This window comes from Camelus ferus, chromosome 26 (genome assembly GCF_009834535.1).
Source record: "Camelus ferus isolate YT-003-E chromosome 26, BCGSAC_Cfer_1.0, whole genome shotgun sequence".
Classification (NCBI taxonomy): domain Eukaryota; kingdom Metazoa; phylum Chordata; class Mammalia; order Artiodactyla; family Camelidae; genus Camelus; species Camelus ferus.
This window is the reverse complement of record NC_045721.1, coordinates 1,776,629-1,796,157: the sequence shown is the minus strand read 5'-3', so window position 1 is coordinate 1,796,157 and position 19,529 is coordinate 1,776,629. Positions and strand designations below refer to the sequence as shown.

The 19,529-nt window shown below is 43.5% G+C and overlaps 1 protein-coding gene across 1 annotated transcript; it reads right to left on the bottom strand.

Moving 5' to 3' along the window:
- Nucleotides 1-5,128: 5,128 nt before the first annotated feature.
- CHRNA6 (cholinergic receptor nicotinic alpha 6 subunit) lies at nt 5,129-18,570 on the bottom strand. Its single transcript, XM_006188393.2, has 6 exons — nt 17,689-18,570; nt 15,421-15,560; nt 12,822-12,866; nt 11,438-11,547; nt 10,359-11,337; nt 5,129-9,026 (listed from the first exon to the last, which is right to left on the bottom strand). Exons 1-6 carry the CDS (start codon nt 17,765-17,767, stop codon nt 8,895-8,897), a joined length of 1,485 nt encoding a protein of 494 aa, XP_006188455.1. The 5' UTR covers nt 17,768-18,570; the 3' UTR covers nt 5,129-8,894.
- Between the last annotated feature and the right edge of the window lie 959 nt (nt 18,571-19,529).

The window sequence follows — 19,529 nt, the reverse complement described above, 5'->3', positions numbered from 1 at the left end:
GGTTTGTAAATAATGCTGCAGTGGATGTGGGGAGACACATTTCTCTTTGAGAGAATTTTTTCGTTTCCTTTGGCTATATGTCTGGAATTGAAATTGCTGGATCATATGGTCGTTCTATTTTTCATTTCTTCAGGAACCTCCATGCTGTTTTCCAGAGTGGCTGCACCGATTTGCTTCCCACCAGCAGTGCACAAGGGTTCCCTTTTCACCACATCCTCACCAGCATTTGTTACCTCTCGTCTTCTTTCTGATAACCACTCTAACAGGTGTGAGGTGATACCCCGTTGTGGTTTTGATTTGCATTTCCCTGATGCTGAGCACCTTTCCATCCACCTGCTGGCCATCTGATCGTCTTCTTTGGAAACAATATCTTCTCAGGACCTTTGCCCATTTTTGAATTGGGTCCTTTGGTTCTTTGCCATTCTGTTTTATGAGTTCCTTGCATATTATAAATATAAACCTCTTACGGAATATATGGTTTGCAAATATTTTCTCCCAGTCAATAGGCTGCCTTTTCACTTCACTGATGGTTTCCTTTGCTGTGCAGTAGTCTTTTTAGTTTGTGTATTGTACTTTGTTTTTCTGTTTGTTTGTTTGTTTGTTTACTGCCTTTGCTTTTGGTGTCAAATCCAAAAAAAATCATCACCAAGACATTTTCCATTCTGTGTCCGTGTGTCTCCCTGCCCTTTGGGGGCACGTCAGCCCCTACCGGCCACCACTCCCTCTGAGACCTGTCAGGGAGAGGCCGACAGACAACTCTCTTGCTGCCGCCAGATCCTGGACTGTAGCTTGAAACTGTTATTCCCCTTTCCCAGTTCTCAGTCTAAATCCTTCTCTAGCTTATTTTGTTTGAGGCATATTTCTTATCCAATTTTTGCAGATGGAACTTTAAAAAAAACCCAATCTGAGTGTTTAACCTTTTCACATAAATTGTTACCAACCATTTATTTATGCCATTTTGTTTGTTCTCAGTATAACGTGTTCTTGTTTTTCCTCTTTTTGCTCTTTTTCAGCCTTAACTGAATTTGTCTGTTCTTTTTTCTCCTCTGGTGATTTGAAAGGTATATATCCTTTTCTATTAATTTATTAGTAAGCATATTCAGACTTTTTTAATCAATATTGAGAATTAATGCCCATCTCACCACTCTCTAAACAAAACAAAGTGCTAAATCACCTTCACTTCCTTTTATGTTGTGTCTAAAGCATCCAGCATTTAACGCCAAATCTTTTTTTTGTTGTTGTTACTGCTTCTTTTTTTTTTTTTTTTTTTTTTTTTGGTAAGGGAGTGGGTATTGGAGGTAATTCATTTATTTATTTAATTATTTTTTAAATGGAGGGACTGGGGATTGAACCCAGGACCTCCTGCGTGCTAAGCATGTGCTCTACCACTGAGCTATACCCTCCCCCACTAATTTTTTATATTATGTGTCTCTTCAGAACAGTGTATTCACAATACATTTTGCCCACGATCACCTTAGAAACAATTAACCATTTGATTCACTTCTTGGTTCCCCAGTTTTTTATCCTAAGTTTCCCCCTCCCCCTGATGCCTTTCATTATTTCAGAGAAATTCCATCTCCAGGGAATTCTTTTAGAAAGGTCTGCATGTGGTAACCTTTCTAAATCCCTGCACGTCGGAAATCACAGAATAGCTTGGCAGGGCATGGGATTCTGAGTTAAAAATCATTGTCTCCCAGAACTTTGAAGACATTATTCTCCAGTATCCCATGTTACAAATGGGAAGTATGGTGAGGGATTTTTTTCTTTCTTTCTTTTTAGAGCAGAGATAATTAGGTTTATTTATTATTTACTTATTTTCTAGTAGAGGGACTGGGGGTTGAACCCAGGACCTTCTGCATGCTGAGCAGACACTCTACCACTGAGCTATAACCTCCACCCCTGATGAGAGATGATTCTTAATCCTTATTGCTACAAGATTCTCATTTTTTCCTTCCTAAAACTCCTAAGCTTTTCTCTTTATCTTTGGACTTGAGAAATGTCACCTGTATGCTGCGTATTTCTAAATAGCTAACTATAGGACTTTCTCTCTCTCTCTCTCCTTTTCTTGACACTTGATGACTAATTATGTTCCACTGAGCTGTGTTTTGATGTGCTATGTGCATTCATTACGGAACATTGGGGCTCCTTGTATGATCCACATATACATGACTTTTCTGCACGTTTTGCTGGATTTTTTTTTAAGGGAGGAAACATGGCAAAGTAGACCCCAGGGCACTAGGACACAGGTTCTACTCCAGCTGTGTGAGCTGTGGGGCCTTAGGTGAGACACTTGCCCTCTCTGGGTTTTAGTTTCCTGGTCAACAAAAAAAGGTTGTGGCTCATGACCTCTGAAATTCTCTCCTGCCCCAAATTCTACACTTTGGAAATTAAATCCTGGAGCTTTCACAATGTTTAAACCACACTCCTTTTTTTTTTTAATATTCGCTTTTCTTTTCTTTTTTTTCATTAAAGTATAATCAGGTACAATGTGTCAATTTCTGGTGTACAGCATCATGGCCCAGTTATGCATAGATATACATAGATTCATTTTCACATTTTTTTTCAAACCACACAACTTCTCATTCTAACTTTGCTCCTTTGGGACCACATAATCTGCTTTGTCACAGCTTTAGGACCAGATTTGCAGGAACACATTGTGATGAGAAGCAAGGATTCCCTGCCTTAAATCCGCGATGGGATTGTGGACTCCAAGGGCAAATCACTGCTCTTCCTTTTATTGACAACATTGTTGACTTAACTCATGTCTTATCTTTATCTAACTCGTCAGTTTGCTGGGTAAATGACAGTACTAATCTTGGACAGATGCATTTGGATTTGAGTTCAGTTTTCAATTATAAAAAAATGCCACGTGAAACTCTTTCCACAGCAAGCCTCTTTCCGACACAAATACAGCAAAGGTCAAGCATTTCTATGTGTGCACAAAGCTTAAGCCTGTCGCAGCTAGGTTGGGAGCTGCTCATAGTTTGCAATGTAGGAGAGGATAAACATTTATACAGCATGATAATCCTAAAGATGGAACTGCAAACTATAACTAAAGCAAAGCAATTTTAATTTCAAATGTATAGCCAGAAGAATCTGTAGACATAACATGCCAGCTAATTCCAACAAGTGGATGTTGGGAGACCCACATGACTCTCATCATGCGTGTGAACACACATTGGCATGTGCACACACACAAACACGGACACACAGAGAGCTGACCACGTTGTCCCTGACCTTCAGCCCCTGCTTACACCTCCTCCTCACGAAGCCGTTGCTGAGCCCCTGAGAGCCTGCGGAGTTTGCAGTCGGTGATACGTAGTTTGGAACTTAGTTGTTCTCTACTATTGTATTCTGTGAACTTCATCCCCTTAGCTAGATCATAGCATATCATCTGTTATATCCGCAACAGCATCTAATAGAATTGAGTACATGGTAGGGCTTCGTTAGTATTTGTTGACTAATTAAACCAGTACCACAAAGTTTGGACTGGGTTATTTGTCTAAAATGAGGACAAATCGGTACTTTTGTTCAGCCTCTCCCAATGTCTCCAACCCTGTGCAGGTGTGTGTGTAATTTTTAGTATGCATCTTAAAGAAACACCTTTATGCTAAGAATTTCCTCAAATACTATGATCATCCTTAGAAAAAGTAATAATTCCATATTCCAGTTTCCCTAGCTATCTCAAGAATAGCCTAAATTTACAGCTAGCTTGTCTAAAACAGAATTTGACCTAGAGTGTTATGCCTCTTAAATCTATTTTAATTTCTTTCTTGTCACTGACTTGTTGAAAGAACTAGATCATCTTTCCCACCAAAGTGTCCCATTTGGGGGTGTTTGTCAGGTTGCTGGCTTCTGGTGTCCCATTTAGCTTGTTTCTCTGGGTCCTGTATTTCCTGTAAATGGAAAGTTACAACCGTCATCTAGTTGATACTGTTGGCAGAATACATCATAGATGATGGTGTGCAGTTCCCAGTTACCATACAAGGAGACATGCCCTCTGACTGTCTCCTCTTTAGTGTTAAGACTAGTCCCTGAATTAAGGGGGTCTGACCACCAATCCACTGGTTAGTTTGGTGGAATAGCCTGTGGTCATAACACACAACAAAGACTCTTACCTGTGATTTTGGCCCCTTTAAAAATGGTCTCTAATCAGCTACATTAGAGTAATATCTTCAGGCTGGGATGGGCCATTTGGTTGTGTCATAATCCTTTCTGGAAAGTACCTACTACTATGTATTAAGGTGAATTTGTTTAATTAACAGCCATGGTGACTACCATTTATGTTTAACCTGACATATATTCCTTCTTTGTAGTAAGACTTCCTGTGCGGTATGTCAATAAAATAGTGCAAATCAAAGTAACACTCTTTCTTTGATGTATGGACAATCCTAGTTTTAAGCAAACTAGCCAAGGGCAGCAATATATCCACTGGTGGCGATTGTCACAACCCCAAGCAGGGCAGCCTGGCCTCTTGTAGAATTAGATGTGGCCCTGAGGTTGTCCCCGCCAGACCAGACGAATGCAGTATCTCAGGGGAAGTCAGAAGAGTCCAAACTGTGAAGATTATCTGAAGCAACTTTCTAAGCAGCCTTGTGAGGAAGGCACTATGAGCATCCGTGTTTAAAGATGCAGGTCCTCTCCATCTGCAAAATTCTACCCTCGGGGAGAAAAGAGTGCGGATGGAGCCCAACTGTTCCTCCTGAACCAAGTACCCAGTGAGGGTGTAGTGTGTGTGGTGTGTGCGTGTGTGTGTATATACGTGTGTGTGTCAGGGGTGCTGGAGCATCTCTGCTGGAGCACGGCTGGCTGGTGCTCAAGGACTCAGGTGACAGTTCCAAAGTCAGAGGGGTATGGGCCGGGGTGATGGCCCTGTTCCTCCAGCCCTGTCCCCTCACTACACCCAGGAGGCACACCCCAGGCCTTGGGGGCAGTTGGGGCTGGGGAGACCCCCCCCCACGTTGAACTCTCTAGGTCCTTGTGGGTTCTGGGTGGTTCCCGGAGCCCCCCTCCTCCTGCCCCCACCTCCACCCCTCCACACTTCCATCCCTGTGCCCTCGGCGGGACCTCCACGCCCTGCTTTGTTTAGCCAAAAGCAGCCAACTCACAGCCCCGCACGCAGGTTTGGTCTGGCTAACACAAGAACTTTATTTTTCCTTCTTAGTTTAGTTGCCACACTTTAAAACTAGGAGATCTTATATAAACGCTGGATTATCCACATAACTTGAAAAACCAGCAGATCGAACACCCAGGTCCACATTCCACATCATTCCACAGGAGGACCAGGGACTAGAGCTCAGCGGGGCAAATCAGCCTCTCTGCGAGCAGACTGCTCGACTTGGCTCCCAGAGACCCTGTGTGCTGAGCTCCCCTTACACTTCAGCATCACTAAAGTCAGAGGTCGGAGGTCAGAGGTCATCTCCGCCCACCTGCTGCCTCAGCCAAGGGAGCATGAACAGACCAGTCAGTTAGGGAGCAGAACCCCGAGGATGCTTCCATCTGCCCATGACTCGTGTTCCCCAAAATGTCTGCTACTCAACTCAGCAACGACTCATCTCATTCTGAAGACTCCTATACATCCCACAAAACTCATCTGGAGCCCCTGCCCTGGGTTAGAATAAACTTTGACACTCCTAATGGTCCTGACCCTCCTAAAACAAGACAGCATTTCCTGCCTCCTCTCTCTAAGCTGGCTTACGTTTCAAAGCTTTCTTTTCTGATTACTGATGGTGAAAGGTGCTCTCCCCTGGCCTTTGGGGAGGACGTGGGGCCGGGAGGGAAGAAGAGGGGCCACCCCAGTTGATTTACTGTCTTTTTCTTTTTCTTTTTTTTGTAGGGGGGAAGGTAATTAGGTTTATTTATTTTTACTTATTAATTTTTTAATGGAGGGACTGGGGATTGAACCCAGGACCTCGTGCGTGCTAGGCATGCACTCTACCATTGAGCTATTTCCCCCTCATTTAAGTCAGGAGATGAAGGTTCCAGAGTTGAATTTGTTGGCTACGTGATCACAGGCAAGCCACTCTACCTCCTGAGATTGAAAACAAACAAACCAAAGACCTGAGCTAAATAATCTGCGAGTTGCATTCCACCCCTCAAAGTCATTGGTTCCATGGTTCCAATACACAGACACCTCCATGCTGTGATTCCTCTTTCATTCAAACGCTTATTTTCTTTCTTTTTAAGTGCATGTTGCTAGTTTTTTGTTTGTTTGTTTGTTTTTTAACTCATCGGTCCAAGATTTGCCCCACGGCCCCTGAGGATGACTGAGAAACTTCTGGAAAGCTGGGCTGGGAAGGCTGAGTATGTTCACATCTAAAGGAATATGTTAAGAAGTCAGGATCGGGTTTCTTTGCCCCTGGCTGGGAGCACTTTCTTCCCATCTTCCCGCTTTGCAATGCTTAACAGTCTTATTTTCATATGTGATGCGGGGTTAACATCCAGCGTATGTAGAATTCCTACAACTCAGCAACAAGAAAACCCCAAATAACCATTTCTTAAAAAGGGCAGAGGACTTGCATATACATTTCTCCCAAGAAGATACACAAATGGACAATGAGTACATGAAGATAACACTCAACATCACTTTAGGGAAATGCAAACCAAAACCACGAAGGTATTACCTTACACGCATTAGGACGGCTACAAAATAACAAGTGGCCCGTCAGGCCACCCAAGATGGCTGTTCTCTTGTTCTCTGCGCATCCCCTGCTCGACCAGTCCCTGCTTCATCCTCATCCTCCTGACCTTCCCTTGTAATCATAGAGCCTGCTCAGTAAATGCCTATGTACTTGCCCCCGGCCCCAGCTGCCTATCAAATCACTGATGTCTCTTTCTTCTGTCTTGAAGCTGGGCGAGTACAGGGCTTGCTGGCCTTCGGGGGTACTTGCCGCCTGACAAGGAGGATGTGGAGAAATTAGAACACTCGTGCACTGCAGATGGGATCGTAAAATGGTGCAGCCACTATGGAAAACAGTATGATGATTCCTCAAAAAAAAAATTAATAATAGAATGACCATATGACCCAGCAATTTCACTTCTGGGTATATAAACAAAGGAATTGAAAGCCATGACTCAAAGAGGTATTTGCACACCCATGTTCATAGCAGCATTATTCACAATAAGCAAAAGGTGGAAGCAACCCGACCCAATAACCACTGATGAGTAAGTAGATAAACAAAATATGGTCCATACATACAGTGGAATATTATACAGCCTTAAAAAGGAAGGAAATGCTGACACATGCTACAACATGGATGAACCTTGAAGACAGTATGCTTACTGAAATAAGCTAGATACAACAAGAAAAGTACTGTAGGATTCCACTTACATGACATCCCTAAAGTAATCAGATTTAAAGAACCAAAATAGAAGGGTGGTGGCCAGGGCCTGGGGGAGAGGGAGGTGGGGGAGTTATGGCTCAATGGGTGCAGAGTTTCAGTTTTGCAAGATGAAAAGAGTTATGGGGATGGATGGTGGTGATGTTTACACAACAATGTGAACGTAGTTAATACCACTGGACTGTGGTATTACACCTAAAAAGGATCAGATGATCAATTTGGTTATGTGTATTTACCATAATTAAAACTGCAAACAGATACAACATTGTAAAATGATTATAAATTAATAAAAATGTTTAAAAAACTGCAAACAATGACATTAAATATTAATTTGGATTATTAGAAAAAAAATGTATCAAGAAACAGCCCATCCTCTAAAAAGACAGAAAATATAGAGATACTAAGTCACAGACATGAGGAGTAAAAATATTTTAGAACAGAGTAACTCAAATTCAAGACCTCTGCTTGGGGCGGGGAGGGTACAGCTCAGTGGTAGCGCACGTGCTTAGCATGCCTGAGGTCCTGAGGTTCAGTCCCCAGCACCTCCATTAAAATAAATAAGTAACTTTTAAAAAAATAAAATACATCTTCAAGTTATTGTAAAAATTGTGTACAAAAATAAAAAGATAATAAATTAGAGTGGAGTGAGACAGGATTCCCAAGGCTCTCCCCCAGGGGAAAAGAATGGCTTCAAAAGGTATGAGATGACAATGTGTTAGAGAAGAAACACTTTTCAGTCTCAGCTACAAAGAACAAATGGACGCCGTGGATGAGAAGAGACACCTTTGGGACCCGCAGCAAAGGCTGCTTCAGGTCCGTCCTGCCACACCACATCACGCTCTATTTCCATCGCTCCGGTTACATTCCCCACCTGGTACCCAGTCCTGGAGATCACTTTGTTTATGGTTTTCTCCTAAAAAAGCTGCACATGCGTGGACGGAACCTATTTCTGCTACCGTTGGCAGGTCCAGCACAGTGTCGGTCACCGCTCAAGTCTCTTGCCTGATGGATGCTAATTAAATACAGCCTGCTGGATGGACCGATGACCTGTTACTACTTTTGACCAATTAATGTATCCGATCAGGCTGAAATGTGTGCCCTACTTCACAGAGACATGCACAAGGCAGCAAGCATGCACTAGTTCACAAGGGGTGCAAACATCAGCAAGTCCAAGGTCCAGAGTGTCACGTTGGCAGGTGTCATTATTCTGAGAAGCATGTCAACTGGAGGAACAACAGAGCCCAGGCTTCGCGAGGCTTGATGCTGATTCCATGGTTTGCGGTGCCATTGAATCGTCGTGTCCCCGGAAGCCAATGTGTGCAGACAAGAGAACCCTGTTAGGAGCTGCCAGCTCTGGGCTCCAGTGTCATAAAACATCTTAAAGGACTCCTCTGTGCCCCCAAAGGAGGGCATTTGGGCTCCTCATTGGCAATAAAGTCCTCTTTTTCCATCTCGATGGGAACTTGGTGGGGAGCTTCCATCCCTTTCCTTGTGGTGGGGACGACAAAACAAACAGGGTCTGTACATTTCTGAGGATAAAGGGAAAATCCATCCTTACGAACTTCCTGTGTTCCCCAGCAGCGGCTGTAGAAACAGCCCCGCGGTTCCAAACACGCAGACAATTATAAACACCCACAGGAACACCCTGTCCACCACCATGGCCACGTATTTCCAGTCATCCTCTACCTGGAAGACAAACAGAAAGACATGCAACTTAAAAAAAAAAATCGAAGCCGTGGGAGATGAGCCCTATTTCATAAAAGAAGCTGCTTCCTTTTCACGGACGATTTCCTGGCACTTTTCCAAGCAAATATTGATCTTTTTCTGATTAACCCGTGTCTCTGTAGCACACAGAGAAGTTCTGTTTGCCTGAAGAGGGTGGGTACCCACGCCCCGTGTCCTCGGGCAGCGAGCAGAAGAGTAAGCAGGTTTCCGGGGGGCACAGGGGACATCATCTGACTGCAAGGAACACCCCCAAAAAGGTGCTGAGATAGCTCCACTCTTGTCATGGGCACCATGGGACATTCTGACCCCTTGGCGAGTTCAGGAAATGGGCTCGAGGCAGGGGGTGTGGGATGTTCCTGCTGGACCCCTCCTCTCATCAGGAAAGGGCAGCCCTCTAGACCTTGGGGTCACGCTGGTCGGGGACAGTTCACTGCATTTCCCATCTCCTTCCTGTTCCTGACCTCCAAGAGCCCGACCCGGGGGTGATTAAGTCAGCAACCACTGTCCCCTAGGTTTGACGAAGGTGTCACCACAGAGGGGAGTTCTGGGCTCACCTGTCCCTGATGCACCCCAACCCCTACCCGTGTGACATGCAGTCACAGTGTCTTCCTGGCACCAGCAGGCGGACTTCAGGTCTGCAGTGTCCTGTCACTAGGAGATAAGGATGCCGGCAGCTGCAGGCAGGTCAGACCCAGACCCCCGGCATGAGCAATCAGAGGCCCCCAGCTAGTCATCCGCCCAGTGTGGAAAATCGACATCAATTTCTTGAGCTCTCTCTTTGGAGGCTGAGGAGGTCTGAGCTGCTATGGTTAGACTCTGGGCAGCTGGGGCAGAATGTGTGGATGCTAAAACTATCCCAGAGGCGCATTCAATCAGCACGTACATCCCTGTCCTGGAGAGTAAGTGGGACTGGAGCTGCGGGAGGCTCACTCGCCTTCTTCCCAGCTCCCAGCTCCCAGCCCATGAGGGGTTCTGCAGGCGTTCCTCTGGCCCCTCGGCCGGCTTTTTCCCTCTTGCATCCTTCCTGATGCAGGGGCTCTCAGTCTAATCAGCCAAGGCTGCCCTGAGCATCTGTTTTAACCAGATTTCACTTGCATTAACGTTTCTGGAGGTGGAGATTTGCCGCGCCCCCGCAAGGGCAGTTTGCCCACAACTGCATGCCCACAGAGCCGGATCGTAGGGTACCACCCCCCCGAATGTCCTGCAGTCAGAACTCACACTGAAGATCCGCCATGTCTATACAGGCCCCCAGCTCTGCTGCGGGTGGACAGGCTACAGGAGACATGCATTTACCTCCTTGGTTTCATTTCGGTTCTTCATGTTTTCTGCTATGAACTGAACACTGTTAAACACGTCTTCGACCTCCGGCGAGTGCTCAGAACTTTCGGTCACCCATCGTGAAGGCTGATGCCTTAACCTTCTCTTGGGGGCAGCAAGCTCACTTGAATGATGACAGTGGCTGCATTCTTCAAGAAGTCTGGGCTCCCTGCGATGATCAAGCTTGACTTTGGCGGGCCTCCTAAAGAGGCTTTTGGGGTTTTTGTCAGATCTTGTCTCCCTCATCTTGCCCAGAGGCCTCTTCATCATCAGGATCTGGGGTAACAGCCGCAGGAAGACGGTCTTCACCCATGTGGGCATGGTGTGGGTGGTGGGAGTGCGGTAGTGTATGTTCAACACGAACACCGTCACCACGATGGACAGGGTGACAAAGACCATGGTGAACAGCAGGTACTCGCCCACCAGGGGAATCACGAGGGACGTGGACGGGATGGTTTCCGTGATCACCAGTAAAAACACAGTCAGAGAAAGCAGGACGGAAATGCAAAGCGTCACCTTTTCACCACAGTCGGAAGGAAGGTAAAAGACCAACACAGTTAGGAATGAAATAAAGAGACAGGGGATGATCAGATTGATGGTGTAAAACATCGGCAATCTTCTGATGTAAAAAGAATAGGTTATGTCTGTGTATATCTCCTCACAGCAGTTGTATTTTATGTCATGCTTGTAGCCAGAAGCATCAACAATCTCCCATTCACTGTTCTCCCAGAAATCATTCATGTCCACTTTAGAGCCAATGATCAAGAGATCAATTTCAGCTTTGTCATATGTCCAGGAACCAAATTTCAGGGAACAATTTTGATGATCAAAAGGGAAAAAAGTGATGTCCATTGGACAGGAACTCTTAAAAATGGCTGGTGGAGTCCAGGTTATCATGCCATCGTGTTTCAGAAGAGCTTTTGTCTTGCCTTCGACTTGGAAGTCGCCAACAGCACTGCAAAGTAAATCAGACACCGTGAGTGACGCCCCTGTGCTTTGGCTCAGCCTGTACCAGAGGCAACTTTGGAAAGAGACTGGCTGTCAGATGCCCCTACTTGTTGTAGAGAACTATGTCAGGTTTCCAGATCTTATCTGCAGGAACACGCAGCGTCTCAATACCATCGTATTCCACTGGGTCCCAGCGCAGTCTATAATCATTCCAGATCTAAAGGGAAGAGGAGTCAGTTAAAAAAATACTTAACTTGGGGGGTGGTATATAGCTCAGGGGTAGAGCACGTGCTTAACATGCATGAGGTCCTGGGTTCAATCCCCAGTAACCTCCATTAAAAAAGTAAAAAATATATACTGGATAGCACAGGGAACTATAGTCAATATCTCAGAGTAACTTATGGTGAAAAAGAATATGAAAACGAATATACGTATATTCATGTATGACTGAAGCATTGTTCTACACACCAGAAATTGACACAACATTGTAAACTGACTATACTTCAGTAAACATACATATTTTAAAAATTTTTTAAATAAAAACAAAAATATATAAATAAATAAATCTAATTACCTCCCCACTAAAAAAAAGTTAGAAAAATATATATAAATATAGATTTAAAAAAATTTTTTTTAAAAAACTTAAAAAAAAAATCCTTAACTTACTTCCAGTGTTAATTCTATGTCAGTTCAGCAGTTTTTTCAAAAAGTTCTTATTTAAAGGGTACATCGGTTTCTATCAAAAATTGGGTGAGTAAATCCATGGGGAACAAGGAGGTGGATTGCTGAGCTGATTTTGGCAAATATGAATTATCTAATAGATATTAGCTAAGAATTGATTATTAATTTGCTGGCCAAGTTTACGGGCTCAGCTTCCGTATTCCCTGGACTAGGCTCAACCTGGAGCGGCAACGCGTTTTTAATATTGAAAGGGTAGTTCAAATGTATGATAATGAGTTTGGTACAAAGTCTGCATACGAGATTAAGACAGGAAGGAGGCACGAGATGGTAGGACTGATAAAACCAGATGCTGGGAATCTAACCCACGAGATACAGGTAAAAACCAGACACTTAAAGGGGGAGGGTAGAGCTCAGTGGTTGAGTGCATGCTTAGCATACATGAGGTCCTGGGTTCAATCCCCAGTAACTCCACTGAAAAATCAGATAAATAAATAAACCTAATTACCTCCCCCCGCTGCAAAAACGAAACAAAACAAAACAAACAAACAAACAAAATAACCAGGAGACTTGAGAGCAGAAACCAGAAAGGACAGGGTCAGAGAGAACTGTGTTGCTAGGTTCTGCACCCACAAAGCTTGCTCCCAGCCAGCTGTTACCAGAGGTGAACTTTGGGCTTTGGAGATAGGTAATGCTCTATCGTAAGTTGGAGCTTCTAGAAAGAATGCTAGTGGATTTTATCCATTAGACATCGTTAACCTGACACACAAGTAACACAGTTCCAAGACAAGAGCACATGACGCAGACACATACGTGACGTAGCCACAGGTTGGTTTCCATGATCTGGTTGACTTCATCCTGGGAAGACGAAACAATCTTTTTAGCCTCAAATGTACTTACTACTAGAAGTGACTCTTAGAGCTAAAATGACAACTAAAAAGAGTCGTAGTTGCTAATGGAGGAAAACAAAAAAGACTGAAAAGGCAACTTATAGAAAACAACCAGAAATATGATATTTCCACACTGGTCTTAACCCTGTTGACTTTGAAAGGAAATGTGGTTTAAAGACTGTCTGTCATATCTGATTTAAGTTCCACTTCTGTGAAGCTTTTCTGACCACTGCAGCCCAGAAAGTTTTCTGACTCCATGAAATAAAAGAAAGGAGGGAAGTGTAGGAGGGAGCGGAGATACTGCAGATGGTGATGGGTATCATTGTTTCTGCCATCATCTTCCCCACTCCCTGAAAACCTCCCTAGAGGGTACCCAGCACCCTTTAGGCTCTGAGCCCTTGAGGCATCAGCCTCAGCTCAGCCTGGAGTTTCTACCTCAAGAAATTAGGGGGGAGAATCACAAAATAAATGCAAAGTAAGCATACAGAAGTAAAAATAAAGGTAAGATCAGAAATCAATAAAATTAAAAATGAAAACAATAGAGAACATCAATAAAGCAAAAAGCTGATTCATTAGGGAAAAACCAACAAAACTGATCAACCTTTAGCAAGATGGACAAAAATAAAAAGAGAGAAGACACAAATCACCAGTATCAAGAATGAAATAGGAGCAATCACTACAGATCCTGCAGCCATCAAAAGGACAGAAAACACTATGAACAACTTTAACTTTATCATATGTTTGACAACTGAAATGATGTATGTGAGTCAAATCACTATCCTGCACACTTTACTTATACAGTGTGTGTGTCAAATATATCTCAATTAAACTGGAAAAAAAAAAAGAAGAAATGAACTACTGATACAATCAACAACTTGCATGAATCTAAAGAATTACATTGAGTGGAAAGCCAATCCACAAGGTTCCACACTGTATGATTCCATTTATGTATGGCTTTCTTGAGAAAATTTTACAATTGAAGGCACATTAGTCATTGCCACTGGGGAAACGGGGCAAAGGAAGCAACCAAGGGATCTGTAATTTCTTACAACTGGTCAGTGAATCCGCAATCATTTCAATAAATAAAATTTCAATGACAAAACTACATTTCTGAAGCCTCCTTGCAGCCAGAGGTGGTTGATGAGCCAGGAAGCAGAAGCTCTGAGGAGGACTTCCAAGAAAACTCTTTAAGGAAGTCCCAGATGTATGGCATGTGCCTCTCTCTTCTCCTGCTTCTTGCCAAGAATGTGAATATGTTTAAATGAAAATCAGCGTGAGGAAACACAGAGGTAAGAAACCACATGCTAAGGATGGTGAAATAGAAAGATAGAAGGACCCTTGGTTGCTGTCACTACGTATAGTTTATGCTTTTAGCATCATAGCCCAGGTGATTGACAGCCTCAGGAGTTGTGCAGTGCGTAACCTGGGCAACTGAACATGGTGGTGCAACCACTACCACGAAGCCACGTGGTCTTAACCTGGACTGTTAACCTTTACATTTCTATTACATAAGAAAGAAATGGTGGGTAGGGTTTAGCTCAGTGGTACAGCATGTGCTGAGCATGCACAAGGTCCTGGGTTCAACCCCTAGTATCTCTAGTTATAAATAAATTAATAAATATTCCCCCCCTCCAAAAAAAGAAAGAAACCTGTTTTATTTAAGCTGAGTGTGTGTGTGCTTCAATCTCTGATAGGAGCCAAACACAAATATCAAAATCTGTATTTAGCAGTCCCCACCCACCATCTCCAGAATAATAAAAGGATGGATCAGTCATGGATTTGAAGTGATGCTGTATCACAGACTTGAGCTGAAACTCAGTTCAGTTCTCTATTCTTAACAGCCCAACCCATAGGAAGTTTCGTTCCCAGCCTGGTAAGAGACCAGTAACCAGTGCTAAGCTACTTGGGAGAAGAGGGTGGCAGAGGCATCAGAATAGGCACTCAATAAATGTTGATTAAATTATTAAATAAAGGAATGAGTGGGCCCATCCAGGTGAGAGAAACACCTGTTTGTTTTTTGGTTTTCAAATCAGTATTTACCTGCATATACACACTTCCAGCCTGGGCTTGAGGACCAAGCCAGCCCAGTCCACTGGGAAGCATAGACTGGAGAAAACATGGTGGCCCTCACATCACACGCCTCACTATCTTCCCACCACTGTTTCACTCGGCAAAGTTGTAGAATGCAGATGGCAGCCACCAAGTGTAGACACTGGTGCATACTAGGTGCACAGTGAAGTTAGCTCCCTTTCTAACCTCCCTTCAACTTCTCTTTCACCTCTTTGTTTCATAAACTGGTCCTGAAAGCACTTCCAGAAAAACATTGCCTTAACGTGAGGGTTACAGCATCGCTGGGGAAAGGGTCTCCCTCCCAGCCGGCCGGCTTTGAAGGGCCAGCACTCTGGATTTTCCGTTTGTTTCATCTTTTAAAACCCCTTTAATGACCACGTGCAGTGGGACTCGCTCGTACGGCCTCGGAGTGGGGCCTCCTCCGGGCGCACGTGGTGAACCCCCGCGCTTACCACGTCGGCCAGCTGCGTGATGGCCACTTCAAAATGCACCGTGACGGGGTCGGAAACGTTTTCCACCGGCCTGATGAACTGGTTATAATGAGAAAACAGTTCGTGAAAGAGTCTCTCCTCGGAGGCACAGCCTGCGCAGCCTGCGGGGCGGAGCAGAGGGAGGAGTTAGGGCGGCAGAGAGGGTGGGGGACGTTCCAGCGCCGTCCATCCCGCGGGAGGCATCCGGGCCAGCACTGCATCCGCCGGCATCCCCCGCAGGACCACTTCACCTGCGCTGCTCAGCTTCGCCACGGAGATGAGAGGAGCAATGCCTGCATCTCAGGACTAGTGTGACAGCAAACAAAACGACGTTGGTGAGCGCACTTCTGAAGTCTAAGGCAGCCCTGATGTGAAGGGACAGACAGGCTCGGGATGGTACCCGAACAGAACTCGCCGCCCTGCTGACCCAGAAACTACAGAAAAGTCCTGCCCTTTCTCATCAAAACACTGGTCCAACTGGCTTCTGTTTCTACAACCACAGGGTATGTAGCTCAGGAACGTTCCGCAAACTGAAAAAACGAGTAATTTCATCAACGTGTTAAGCCCGCCTCCTTTTTAAAGTCAATTTTGAGCTTCATTTATCTTGGAGATGTGTGAGGCCAAGGTTTCTAAGGAAAATTGACTTAAAATATTTTTTTAATCCAAAATTGGTTCTTAAACAATAGCATTTTCAAGGAAGGGAGGTGTAGCTCAGTGGTAGAGCGATGCTTAGTGTGCACAAGGTCCTGGGTTCAATCCCCAGTCCCTCCATTATAAATAAATAAATAAACAACGAATTACCTCCTCCTCCCCCAAATAAATAAAATTTTTAAAAATAATAAATAAATACAATTTAAAAAACAAATGTTTTTAAAAACAATAACATTTTCAGTCATTAATTTTTGGACAATGGCTTAATATATATCTGTCTTTTTCCAAAAATGCAACTTGCATTCATTTAACCTAATTCATTTCATTAATACTCCTCCTCTATATTTTTCCTTTTAGAATTCAAATTTGATATCAGAAATATTATTCTACAAATTTCTCAAAGGGATTTATAACTTGAAAAGAAAAAAGTATTAAATATTTTGCTCATTAGGCAAAAACAAATGAAAGGAGAGCTGTTATGTTACTAAATAAAAAATGCTGTTTGACAAATGCATTTGGAAACACAAAAACACTGAGCTTTCAGCAGGAAAGAACAATTTTAAATGTAAAACATCATTCTCTGACATCATAATTAATAATTATAGAAATATTTCTACATAAAACAGATAATTAAAACACCCTCCCATTCATCAGTTTCCCCCTTAGAGATGTTTCTTTTCCTTTGAGATACTTCAGATAAACCCTCTGTGAGTCTTAGCCAGCAAGTCCTTGCAAACTTAACAGTACATGGAAATGTGGTTTTGTCCAGCAGAGCAGCTGTAGTGACTAAATCTTAACTTCAAAAATGAATGTTCTTACTCTTAGGACACATTTCAGCATAGTAATATGACAGGTTTCCCAAAACAAAGACCTACAAAATGACAGGGTTCATAGACTGAGAAATAGCATTTGCTAACAAATAAAGCACAGCTTTGGAAAGATGCTAAATACAGATAAATAGGCTGAATACATCACAGCAGAGGTGGAAAGAAAAACTGTACCATTATTCTTATTGCCTGTTTTCACTGGGAAAAGAAAAGGAAATATGGTTTACGATGTTTCTTTGTTCCCACTACCCCACCCCCCAAAATCGCATCTTACATGTTAAGCCAATCTAAAAATGAATTTTAAAAAATTCATTTGTAGATTAATTAGCAGTTGTCAGAGTAGGAGTTCCTGTGCAGGCACTCTACATATTTACCCCTGGAATATCTCATCTCTGCTCAGTCAAGCACAACTAGAAAAGGAAAGTATTTGCAAATTTCAAATTCCCAATTTATCCCTTCCTACACCCTTGCCCCCCATAACCATGTTTGTTTACTATGACTGTGAGTCTGAATACTAACTAGCATATGTAAAATAGATAAACAGCAAGTTTCTTCTGCATAGCACAAAGAACTATATTCAAAATCTTGTAGAAACCTATAATGAAAAAGAATATGAAAATGAATATATGTATATATGTGCATGACTGGGACATTATGCAGTAGATCAGAAATTGACACCATGTAACTGACTATACTTCAATGTAAAACAAAAAAGAGAGTAAATATATGTAGCTAAAAATGGAATACAAGACAAAGCAGAAATAAAACCTACCTTCAAAGAAAGGTATGAGTACATACCACCAGAGACACAGCCCAAAGCAAAGGGATCCCTGACCCTTGCGGGGTCGCATGATGAAAATGCACCAGGGTTTCTCTTTCTAGTCGCAGGATCGTGGGAAACAAAGAGCTCTCAGACAGCCACACACACCAGACCTTTAAATCACCAGCGTCCCACTGTGGCCCGGGGGTCTTCTATGAAATGAAAACCCGCACACAGCTAAAACGGTCGTTCCCAGTATCAGATGGAGGCCGACAAAAAGCGCAGATAAAGAGGACTCATCCTGATGTCAGATGAGTCACCACGTTGTCTGTCACCCTAGATTTCTTCTCGGGCTGGAGCAGTGAGTGAGGAAAAGTGGGAGGGATGCCAGGCAGGCAGGACCAAGGGGGACAGAAAACTGTGCGAAGCTTAGAGGAGCCTCCTGTCGCTCAGTCCCAACCACCAGCCTTAGGGGAATAGACACTCGTTTACTGAGCTCCAGTGTAGGGATAGCGCCTGCCAGGTCCGGAACCGTGGGTTCTGATGCCCGGAGTGCTCCGGTTTATCCAGGCTTAACCTTGTTACCAGGAAACGTTCTGAAATACGAGTCCCCTTTCTGTCTCAGTTAGTGAGGCTCACAGAGAACAGAATTCAGCTGGTTTTGCCTGACTTCTGATGCCTTGTCTTTTTGAGTTTACAGATCACCCTCTGGGACTTCAGCTTAACTGTCTGAGAGTAACAGGGAGGTAGGCAACACAGGAGGCCACCGGAGGGCTCTGTATTTATTTAAACATCCTTGTCACCAATTTTTTTTTTTAACCATTTTCTACTTTGTTCTATCAGTTTAGTGTCAGGATTCTGATGGATTAGACCTTCTGGTCAGATTTTGGTGTTTGTTTAAGAGGAGTTAGACCTGGAACAAAATGATAAGGCAAACTGCTGAATGGGAGAAAATATTTGCAAGCCACACATCTGATAAGGGGCTCATATCCAAAATAATATAAGGAACATGTAAAACTCAATAACAAAGAAATAAGTAAATATCAATTGACAAATGGGAAAAGGACTAAACAGACATTTTTTTGCAAAGAAGACATACAGATGGCCAATGGGTCTATGAAAAGGGGTCAACGTCACTAATCATCAGGGAAATGCAAATCAAACCACCTCACACCTATTAGGATGGTTTTTATAAAAAGACAAGAGATAATAAGTGTTGGTGAGGATGTGGAGAAAAGGGAACTCTTGTACGCTGTTGTTTGGAATGTAAATTGGTGCAGCCACTTGGGAAAACAGTATAATGGTGTCCCCCCCACAAAAAAAAAAAATTAAAAATAGAACTACCATATGATCCAGCAATCTCACTTCTGGGTGTTTATCCAAAGGAATTGAAATCAGTTTCTCAGGGAGGGGATAGCTCATTGGTAGAGCTCATGTCTAGATGCACAAGGTAAAACTCAAATCAAGTTGGCTATTTTTCAAAGCACCAACACTCTATTGCTCAGGCTTTAACTGCTTCCTTCTTCATCCTTTCTAACAGATACATACCGCAGTCTTTCAAGAAAACTCATCTCGCTTCTTTTGTCTTATCCAACAATCCTTCTCTATAGCCACCACCTGTCAACATAAAGAACCGGGCATCTTCTGGAATGAGCCCAGAATCAGCCCTTCGTTCCTCCAAGAGCACGCAAAACTCCGTCCCCGGTGCTAAGTTGCAGAGTCGGGGATGGGGGACTCTGTGAACCGAGGGGTCACAGAGCAACCTCACCAGAGGCAAAGGCAGAAGAAGAAATGTGGGCTTTGGGGTCAGAGAGACCCAGATTTGGATTCTGGCCCCATACCCATGTGGGGGA